The sequence below is a fragment of the Brachycentrus maculatus genome, unplaced genomic scaffold, assembly GCF_059751285.1.
Source record: "Brachycentrus maculatus isolate JH-2025_06_01 unplaced genomic scaffold, ASM5975128v1 h1tg000285l, whole genome shotgun sequence".
Classification (NCBI taxonomy): Eukaryota; Metazoa; Arthropoda; class Insecta; order Trichoptera; family Brachycentridae; genus Brachycentrus; species Brachycentrus maculatus.
Window position 1 is genome coordinate 1,509,755 of NW_028281036.1, and position 11,696 is coordinate 1,521,450.

At 33.4% G+C, this 11,696-nt stretch overlaps 1 protein-coding gene across 1 annotated transcript; it reads right to left on the bottom strand.

The window, feature by feature from the left end:
- Positions 1-8,531: 8,531 nt before the first annotated feature.
- Vps37B (vacuolar protein sorting 37B) lies at positions 8,532-11,668 on the bottom strand. The gene is made up of 3 exons (XM_088267206.1): positions 11,464-11,668; positions 11,204-11,375; positions 8,532-10,162 (listed from the first exon to the last, which is right to left on the bottom strand). The coding sequence occupies exons 1-3, from the start codon at positions 11,581-11,583 to the stop codon at positions 9,804-9,806; spliced, it is 651 nt and encodes a 216-aa protein (XP_088123332.1). The 5' UTR covers positions 11,584-11,668; the 3' UTR covers positions 8,532-9,803.
- Positions 11,669-11,696: the final 28 nt, after the last annotated feature.

Genomic DNA, 11,696 nt, shown 5'->3' on the forward strand with positions numbered 1-11,696 from the left:
GTACAGTACTTTATACTTTATTATCTTTTCAATAATTTTAAAACAAAATTAGATTATAAGTAATAATAAATGTGATCTTCAGCCTTTGCTTGTCTTTTTAAAATGTTTTCCTACAAATGTTTTTCATCAAATCCTTTTTTGATTTACCGGGATTTCCGGGGTTCTAGTACTTGAATAGCAATACAGGTACAGTACTGTATACTTTATTAACTTTTCAATAATTATTAAACAAATCTAGGTTAAATGTAATAATCATATGCAATAATAATGTGTTCTTCAGTCTTTGAGTGTTTTTAAAATGTTTTCTCACAAATGTTTTTCTTCAAAATTTCTTTCGGTATTCCAAGGTTCTGCTGCATAAACCTGGAAGATCATAGAATATTGAGACCCCCTGAACATGCTGTATCCTATTGCCTCATTCTTATAAAGAAGCTTGCGTATAAAACAATTGACACAATGTATTTATTTATTTTCTTTTTCAGTGACTTTTAAAATGCTTTCTTCAAAATGCCACGTTCCGCTGTGGAAGAATTGTCAATATCGCTGTTTACATGTCGGCGCTATAACCTTAGGGAGTCATTATGATGCTCTGGAGGTTCCAACTAAAGCGACTCAAGCCGAAATCAAGTCTGCGTATTACCGACTTTCCAAAAAATATCATCCGGATCTGAGTGGCGTAAATATTTTCTCTCTATGTTAAATATCTCAAAATATTACTGCATGGAAGAATTTTCTTTTTTAACTTTATTTATTTTATATAGTTATGTATAAGGATTTTTTGTAAAGGAGTTAGTTATAAGGAGTTTTATGTACACTTAAAGAAAAAAAATTGTGATATGTTCCGCGGGCCGCGGGTTGGCCACCCTTGCCGTAAGGGAAAGGTTAAAAACACTTTTAAGAATTTACCGCATACATGTTAAGTTATGACACATTGTAAGCCCTGTAAATGCTTTGACTTCCATATTCTTCTTCATCTATGTTGAGATGTCAAATATAAATCTGCCATGTTGGTGCGGGCAGAGGTTAGATCGGATCAGATTCACTTATGTCATATTTTAAATCCCACAACTGATTTTTTCAGGATGCAGAAGCGGCCAAAAAATTTAGACTTATAACCGAAGCTTACGAAGTTCTAGGAAATATTAAAACAAAACGATTATACGACAGGGGTAATTCCATTTTGTACTTAACTAGATGCTAAGATTAGTTTTGAATTTGTACCACATTATTGAAATGCACACAGTGAAACCTGTATTTATTGTTTTTGAAAGGACCTATTAAATTAGTGATATTGGTAAATCAATGATTGCGGGAATATAAAAAAAAAACATTATTATTTATATGTTGAATATGTTCACACATATTTTTTTAAAAGATACAAGTTTCAGATATAAATCAATTTGTTTAAATAAAAAATATTATTTTAAATTAAATTTGCCGCGCAATATAAACTATGAATGTTTTAATAGAGAAACGGTCGATGCAATCTATATAATAAAATACAGTTCCACCAAGAAATGTCAGTACAAAACTTAAATCTAATGAAAAGATCTATTTTTGCGTGTTTTGTGTGAAATTAATTCGGAACTGCAAGAAATAACGATACATAGGGGAAAGCGATTATTCAAGGAATGATAGAGGTTTCACTGTATGTAATTTGTTATGTAACGGCTTTATTTATTATCCTTTATTTTTATGATGTTTTCATTATTATTGTTTTGCAGGATATTTGAGTAGACACAGTACAGAGTATGAATATACCCAAAGTACACAAGATCGTCGCAAATCTAAAGTTCCAACGCACCGAGGTCCCAATACGGGGAGAACGCATACTTTCGACTTTGACGCATGGTCAGTATTTTTTTTCTTGTCCTGACACCTTGTGACATCGATAAAATTGTCAGTGTTTACATCACTCATGCATTTTGTTGCTATTTAAGGTCAAAGTTCCACTATGGAAAAACTTTTGAGCATGTTCAGAGCCAGAAAAGGGATGTCCGCCAACAGCATGCCACAAGACAGAAAGTTACTAACGCAAATCGAATTGAAAATGTCATAGTGGCATCTATTACCATCGTCATTTCTTTATTTTATTTAGCATCTTCACAAAATTATGACATATGTGAGATTGAATATAAAAGTGAAAAAAAAGATTAGGATATAATAAAATGTAAGCCAGAAACTAAATGTAAAAAAATAAATAAAAAAACAATCTAATTCTGTAGATAGTGCTCAAAGCTAAGCACCTTTTTTCGACGAGCAATGCTAACAACCGTAGGAAGTATGAGGTAAAGAATGGTAAATTCAAAATGTTGAATGCTCAGAAAAGACAAATTGGTATTTTTTGATATTTTTTTTTTTTAATCTTTCGATGCCTGTTTTTAGGAATTAAATGTTAAATTAATTAATTAATTACACCATATCCGCTCCCTAGGTGGAGCATATAGAGTCCACAAACTGTCTCCAGGTTTTTTTGTCGGCTGCCAGCTCCCTCGCATCCTCTCAAGTCAGATCCGCGTCCCGAAGTTCTGACGAGAACTGCCGACAAATTGTCAGCAGTGGTCGTCCTGGGCGGCGCGAACCTGATGCCTTGTAAAAAAGGCAAGCTTGATTAAGGCTCTCAGGAGGCGTGCGGAGTACATGGCCAAGCCAACTGAATCGCCTTTTCTTGACGACAATTTTTCTTCTCTGTAATGTAAAATTACTGAACATAATATTGTTTCTTCTTCTTAGTTAGCCGTATCTCCACTGCTGGATGTAGGCCTCTCTTAATTTTTTGCTGACTACTCTTGTTTGGGCTTTTTCAATCCACTTACTACATGCAACGGGGACAATATATTTATGGGCCGATGCCGGATATGACCAATATTGTGTTTATATAATAATATATAAAACCCTTATCCACACCCCAATGGTGCATAGGACACTGCTACATATAAACGCAGTGTTATCTTGATCGTTTACATATGAAGGAAAGGTGATCAGCCCTCCGCTTCATGTACCAGTCCAGGGAATTATTAAATAAATATTAGAGTGAAAAAATCACTTATATTTATTTGACCCCCCCTGGGAATCGAACCCGGGACCTCCAGAACGGTAGCCGAGCATGCTGACCATTACACTACGGAGGCGGATATTGTGTTTACTTCCTAAAAACTGGTATCAGAAAACAAATCATAGACATCTATTAAGACACATTATTAACATTAGTTAGTGTTTCTTTGTACAGAATTAAATATTCTTTACAAATAAGAACTTTTCTGTAAATTATTTGATATTTAACACATTAAAATTGCTAAAATTTTTACAAGACATGTGCGTTGAAATACACATTCTTTTTATGAAGAATTACAGTTTTTGAAAATATATATGTATATTTGAATAAGAAAAAATATTATTGTGTTATTAAATTTTGAGTGTTTCTCATAGCGTCGTATCTTCTAAAAACTAAAAAATAATTATTAAATTATTTTTTGACATCTCATCAAAGATGAAGAAGAATATGGAAGTCTGGGCATTGTGAAGGCATGTGTAGTACGAAGCCTAGCCAACTAAATCACCTTTTCTTGATGACAGTTGTGAGTATGGGTTGCTGCGTCCTATGTCGTATTTCCTCATTCCTCACGCATTCAAACCACACATCTAAAATTCTTCATAGGCATCTATTGTTTAGACCAGTGATTCCCAAAGTGGTCTATATCGACCCCCAGGGGTCTATGACAACTTGCAAGGGGTCTATGTTTTAATTTGAATTTAAAATATAAATGTATAAAACCTAACATGTGTGGTTCAAAGTGAGTAACACTACATATACCGGCTGTCAAAAATACATTTGAAGTTAATGAATTTGATAAAAATCAATATCAGGTAAGGCAAGGGGTCTACGAGATAAAAGAATTTGGGAACCTCTGGTCTAGACTAAGTACACACACGGCTGCTCTGGGCCCTTGTAAGGTGCCATTTCTCACGGCTGTATAAGAGAGCGATGCAGGCATTTGTTCTTCATAGAGTACAAATTCGATCTTCAGACAACCTTCATACTGTTGAATGCAGTGCCCGCAAGCCCTAAACACACTCCCAGTTCTTAATAAAGGCTGTCATTTTCTGTATGCACACTCTTAAATACTTAAAACTCTCAACTCTCGATGAGCTGGTTACTCAATATCAAAGGTCGAACATACGGGATACGACTTGATGCATTCGGGCGATAATATGGCAGACGTATTACTTACATTCGTATGAATAGGGCGGTTAATATTGTGAAAGGTAATCAAAATTCTAAAATATAGGAACGTAAACTTTTATGTTTCTAGAATTTTACTAAACACAATTACACCCTGAATATTAAATACATAAGGCTTACCTACCTCTAAGTATTTGAAAATGCACATATTTAAAATTATAAAATTTGTATTTGAATGTTAGTAAACCTACGTAAATAAACGAAACTGTAGAATAATTATAGTTTAGTTGTAAACTTGTTGTAAATAAAATATACATATTTATTTAGATATGTTGTTTTTTCTTTGTTTTATCAAACTACTGTCAGTGCTGAAGGCCCTGGGTTTAATTCTCAGGAGGGGGTCAAAATAAATATGTATTGGTGACTTTTCACTCTTATATTTATTTTAATATTACCCTGGACTGGTACTTAAAATGCAAGTTTGATCACCTTGCCTTCATGTCAGTAACGGTCAAGATGATCCTCTTCCAACCCTTATCCGCACCCAATGATGCATAGGGCTCTGCATTGTATTGGCACAGTGTTATCTTGATTGTTACTTACATTAAGGCAGGTGATCACTCCTGCGCTTTAGGGATCAGTCCAGGGTAACATTAAATAAATATTGGAGTGGAATCACTAATATTTTTTTATTCAAGATGATCGTAATAATAATGAATTTTGATAATTACTGCATTACTATTTATTATTAGAATCCTAACTGTGCATCAAACCTCCTCCCATAGTTTATCTCTCTACCTCCTTCCCTAAACTCCCTTTTTCCTTTGCCTTCCTTATTATCATCAATTAGTCTTTAATGTTTTTTAAATTATGTTCAAATACTATCTACCCTATGATTGCAAACAGCTATATATGGTATCAAACGTTTTTGATCAAAATGACTAGTCTGTTTTTGGTTGGTTGAAAGATATTGCTTTTTAGCAATAAGCTCGCCAATGTACTATTTCTTTACTGTACATGAAGTTTAAATAAATAAATAATTTATATAGTGCCATTTTCGTAAAAAAATTACCTCAAGAGTGCTTTGAGTGCATGATGCAGTGCCCTATGCACCGTTTGGCGAGGATAAGTGTTAGAAGAAGAAGAAGATATTATGACATTTATGATAATCACCTTCACGAAGCTACGCCAGGAGCGGTCAAGAGCATGGAGTGTCTGGACGTGTGTGTAATGCGTTCCAACAACCTTCATGCGAAACAATATACAAAAAGTAAAGTAAGTATGAGATTTTGTTTTTATGCTTGATTTTTATTTATTTTATACATAACATAACATTAACAGTAATTCATTACTGTAATAAGAAAGTCATTGACTTTATTACAAAGTATTTTTGTACCTTATGCATCAATCATTTATGAATGGGTTTGAAAATGAAATATGATGATTTTTTTTTATCCAATCTCCACCCTTCAAATCTGTCATGATCTCCACACTGTATGGCACGAAATCAATTTATTATTCTTTAACACATTGGGATCTTATATATATATTTTTTTTAATATTATAATACGATTTATAAGTCAAACATTTTAGATAAAAAATTATCCTCTTGCTGTGAATAATACAATATATCTTATAAAATATGTAAATAAACATATTTTTTGTGCTTTTTTCATTCTCAAATATGACAACAGATATATTCAATCTGCTTACGGCGGTTACTGAGATTATTATAGCCAAATTTCATAATTGAAGTGAATGGATATTTTTCTTTGGCATTACATTAATACATTTAAAAAGTGAGAAGAATAAGCCAAAATTTAGGGTAAAAATTATGATGTTTTGAATACCAGGTCCTGGGAATTTAAGGTTTGAATTTTGGATACTGGTAACTCTAAAACGCCCGATTACGTAAAAGGCGTTCACAGACAAACAATGCCCGACAACATAAAAGGCGTTCACAGACAAACGTGAGCACAGAGCGAGTGTTTTTGCCTAGAATTTTCACTCCTGAATTACATGAAATTGTAACTTTTAAAATAAAGAGTAAATCCACTCAAGAGTAGGTATAGGCTATGAAACTTAAAAAGTTGAAGCCTGAGTAGGGTCGTGATAAGCGTTGTTGCATAAGCCGTAGCTAGATTTCAGAGTCACTTGGACGTTAGGTAATTTAAAAAAAACGTGAGCACAGTGGTGATTGGGTTTATGTTCACACTTAGTGCTACTTGAGAACCTACTTGAGTTATATTGATACATAATTCCATGTGTGCCAAAATCTGATTCTAGGCCCATTCATAAGTAATTGATACAAATATGTACTGTAAAAATAATATTTGTGCACCAATAAGGAGCAATACTAATTGCAAATTACAAATGATTTATAATTTTCACAAAAATATCACTTATAACTAGTATTTTTTATAAAATATATTATAAATCGATAATGCATTTAAAGACAGGATGTTGTATCGTAGCATGATTTTGCTTGATGATACCTTAGGATAATTATAAAATTATTGCATTGACACTCGGTAGCACATTAGATGAATAGTTTCAATGCCATTTTTATCAACAATAAAAATAATTCTAACAGGTTTAAACAGGTCTCATGTTACATTAGATTGACATTCTTGTCACTATTATTCTTGTACGCTATGTTATATTGACGTGTCCTACGTAAAGTGCTCTAAGTACATTTTTCTCAATTTTGAGATATTTGGTGTATGTTATCAACTGACCGTTATCTACAAATATAAACAAACAAAAAAAAAAAATTACGCCTAGTTTTCAGGCTCATAAGACGCTATCTACATCAAATTTTCGAAATGAACTGAACTCCTAAAACGCTAACTACTTAATTTTGACAAAGCATAAAGTTTTAAAACGATTAAATACATTATTTTATCGTGTTTTTGAATGCATAATACTAGTTTAGAATTTCAGATAAAACTGTCAATTAATAAATAAAAAAATGTGTTGTAAAATCCTCTAACCTCTCCTGTAAAGTAACAGATTTGCAGATAGAGTACTTTACGTAGGGGCCGTCGATATCATCTCTGGTGGACATAAAATTGCTGGTATAAACATAACCAAAGTTAAACCACTTAATGCTTTTGAACGAGTAGTGTTTGCAGACGGCACGAGTATTTCCACTTGAGCTTTTCCAACTGAGCTCGCTAGTTGCCGCTCAACGCTTTTTAATTGGTATTTATTGGTCCGCCCACTTGTGGTCAGTACGCACGCTCGGCTACCGCACTGGAGGTCCCGGGTTCGATTCCCAGGGGGGATTCAGATAAATTTAAGTGATTTTTCACTCTATTATTTATACAACATTACACTGGACTGGTACCTGAAGCGGAGTGCCGAAGCGAAGGTTGATCACCTTTCCTTCATGTGTTAACGATCAAGATAACACTGCGTTTATGTGATGCCTACCCTATGCGCCATCGGGTGCGGATAAGGGTTTGAAAGAAGGATTTATTGTAAATGCTTTAACAAATGACCAAAGTATCATTATTATTATAGCTTGACTCATTTCAATATTTTTTAAGTTAGGTTAAGTTTTTTACTTATTTTTTATTGCTTCTATTTTGTGTCATTGAACTGGAGAACTTTTAAGTTGTATAAACTCTTTAAATAATAAATAAAAGAACCTGGTATTTTTAGTTCTATTTTTGTGGAAAAAAAGTGGTTAAAAAAAAGCATTAAATGGTTTAAAAAAAAAATTGGTTTTGCAAAAATTCCTTAAATCAATTTCATAAAATTAAACTTTTTGAGATACATGTAGTTAGATACTGTGGACCCCTGATAATCCAGACCATCCCTAATCTGGCACCCCTTGTAGTCCGACATGCCTATAACATATCGTTCACTCCTTTCAAGAACATCATAAATCAATTTTCAAAACATGATTTTTCAGGAGAACGTTTTTAAAGTTTAAAAATATAATAAAATGTGTTAAAAATAAATATCAAGCCAATTACTGAACTTTTTACTGTGCAACAGATCTTTTTAAGTAAAACCTGAAGGTTTTTTCTCCATTTGAAAAATATTTAGTATATTTAAAAAAACAATTAAACAATACCTTTTCTTCAAAATGTAATAAGAACATTTTCTGCCCTGTAGCGGGTAAATATTAAGTTAAAAATATGCCGCTTTCGCTGGGATGTAGTTCATTTTCTGGGCATTCTGAAAACATGCACAATTAAAAATTGTCGATTTTTGATTTATGACGTTGTGAAAAGGAGTAAACGATGTATGTACATTTATTTCGGCAAATCTTCATAAATGTGTGTATAAACAGGTTATAACTAGTTTACGCCACCACAAATTCATTAACATCAATGTGTTTTTTTTTTTGCCATAGTAAAAGTGACATTAATTTTATAATAATAATAATTATGGATAATTTATATTGTGGCATTTTTGTAAAATACTACCTCAAGGGTGCTTCTCTCTCTCTCACTCTCAAACCCTTATCCGCACCCCAATGGTGCATAGGGCACTGCATCATATAAACACAGTGTTATTTTGATCGTTTACACGTGAAGGAAAGGTGATCAGCCCCCCGCTTCAGGTACCAGTCCAGGGTAATTTTGAATAAATATTACAGCGTAAAAATCGCTTATATTTATTAGACCCCCCCTGGGTACCAACCCGGGACCACCAGAACGGTAGCTGAGCATGCTGACCATTACACTACGGAGGTGGACAAGGGTGCTTCAATGTGATTGAATTAGGAAAAAGAAGACAGTGGAAATGATAGTTCTTTTTTTGAAGATCGCTTTCACTGTGATTGAATTTGGAAGTTTTTTTAAATAGTCTTGCCACAGCGCTTAACACTGATTGCAGTTAAGTCATTTTATTGTTTGGTAGACCCGTGTATATACCATTACAATAATTGACTCTAGATACTAGATAAACTCTATGCTATCTTATTATTCTTCTTTACCTATCAGGTCCCCCCGACGTTGACTATCACTTGTGAGAAAGAGTCCCTATTTCGGGCAGTCCGAAAAAAAGTGGACAAGAGTATGAAAAATCAAAGAGCTATCCCATAGTATTAGTTATTGATTCGGTATTAACTTTGTGGAATGACATGTTGATTTATTATTTTTTTGTAAATATTTTTAAAAATATAATCAAACAGATTTATATTATCCACTGACACTTCGTGATGGAATTGCATTTTTAATTTATTATTAGATTAAAACCAATATTTTTAGCTTTTTCACTTTTTTATTTGACCAGCGACCGGGTTTCGTCGTTACCGACATCATCAGACTGGACCAGACCAGTCTGATGATGTCGGTAACGACGAAACCCAGTCGCTGGTCAAATAAAAAAGTGGAAAAGCTAAAAATATTGGTTTTAATCTAATAATAAATTAAGTGTTTACCTATCATATAGTATTGTTTAATTTACTAAATTCCAATTGTATGTTTTGTAGTACATATAAAATCTTATCATTTCGATACGTTATTTGTCGGATTACAAGGTATTATTTTTCAAAAAGGTCTGGACTACATGGGGTCTATGGCAGGGCCCTACAATCTGACAAATACCATTATCCGACACCGTCTGGCAGAACATTTGTCGGATCACCACAGGTCAACTGTGATTAGAAATGGTTTCTATAGACTCCCGGCATGGGCATGTTGAGAGGTCCTGTGGGATAGGGTACACCGGCGGGGGGATAAGAAGGATAGGCAGGGTACGGAGTGTTCTGAGGGTTGCCAAACAAGGAAGGCTGCGGTTGCTGGTGCTTGTTTCTTATGAGGTCGTTCATTTTGTCCACCTTGACTTTGCGAAGATGCATGATCTTCCGCTCTTTGGTAAACTCTTCCACAAACTTGTCGATGTCCACTTCGCCGGCGAGGAACTTCTGCGCGATGTTCTCCGACTCTTCTTCGCTCTGCGCCGCGGCTGTTTCCAGCAGAGCAAGGGTCGTGTCTAGTGATACACCGCCTGATTTGGTTTCTACAAACAAACATACAGAATGAGTAAGTGAATTGGGTAAAATAAATAAATGGGTTTGCCCCGTCGAGTGGGTAATTATAACTCAATTTTATTTTTATTTTTATTCTTGTTTGTTTATTATTTTAAATTTCATTGTATAAAAGAAATGTTGTTAAACATATATGGCTGACTAAGTATTGCACCCACCACTTAGTCAAGCTGGAATAAAGAGTTATTATTGTTATTATTATTATTAATATTAAATTTCATGAATTTAGGGTCGTGTCTAGTGATACACTGCCTGATTTTGATTCTACAAAAAAATTACAGAAAGAGTAAGTGAATTGGGTAAAATAAATAAATGGGTTTGCCGCGTTGAGTGGGTTATTATAACTAAATATTAAATTTCATTAATTGAGGGTCGTGTCTAGTGAAACGCTGCCTGATTTTGATTCTACAAAATCAATGGCAGAAAGAGTAAGTGAATTGGGTAAAATAAGGGTTTGCTGCGTTGAGTGGGTAATAATAACTCAATATTGAATTTCATTTATTGATTCGGCAGTCACTTTGAGGTAAAATCCATCCATTATGAATTTAAATTTTACTTGAAAAATACTACTATTTCTTAAAATCCATTGTGAAACGTGTTTCAATGCATTCCACATCATTTTTAAACACCATGTTTGAAAATTTAAAGTGGTATTAACTTAGTAAATTTAAATTAAAAATCAACATGAAATCACTAAAAACGTTTTGGGTAAGAGCTTAGATGTGATAGGGGGAACGAGGGAGTTTATTATTTCAGTCAGTCTAAATAATAATTTATATTGACATCTCAACAAAGATGAAGAATATGAAATTATAAGTATTTACATGGCTTACGACATGTCATAGGCTGGTTTGAATGATCACTTTATACACGTGTAAAATTACCCATGATTGGTTGGGAAATAGGACAAAAATAACAAAAACATATTGATACCTACATATTTCAATAAATTTAGTATTTTGATGTCATATAACCGAACAGAGGATAATAGTTTTAATGATTTTTTTACTTACTTAGTTCTTCTAACTTCTCTTGAACGGATTTGCAAAGCTCTTCTCCTCTTTCTGAGCAATCCGAAATCTTTTGTTTGGCCTCTAAAAATACTGGCTCTTTACTAAGATTATATTCGGCTAATGACCTGTTACTTGCAATAAGCATTTCTTTTTCTGTTTCCCAATCTTTGATCTAAAATATAAACAACGTAAAGTAAGTTTAATAGCAAAAATACGCTAAAATTCAATCACAGAATGAGTCATTGTACAAAATTGTTTACCTGTTTAATATCTTTCAGAATAGTTTCAAATTTACTGTCGTCATTGAGGATTTCTTTTAATTCGTCAGTATTTAAATGTGTGAGCAGGCCCAGGGCCGCTGGATAATCCGGTTGAAACATATTTAATGAAATATTAGACTTTCTGATTAAAAACTTAAAATACAACCACAACTGAAAGAGCGAACAGACTCGATTTGTCAAAAGAAATGTCAAAATAAGTATTGCCAACTGTA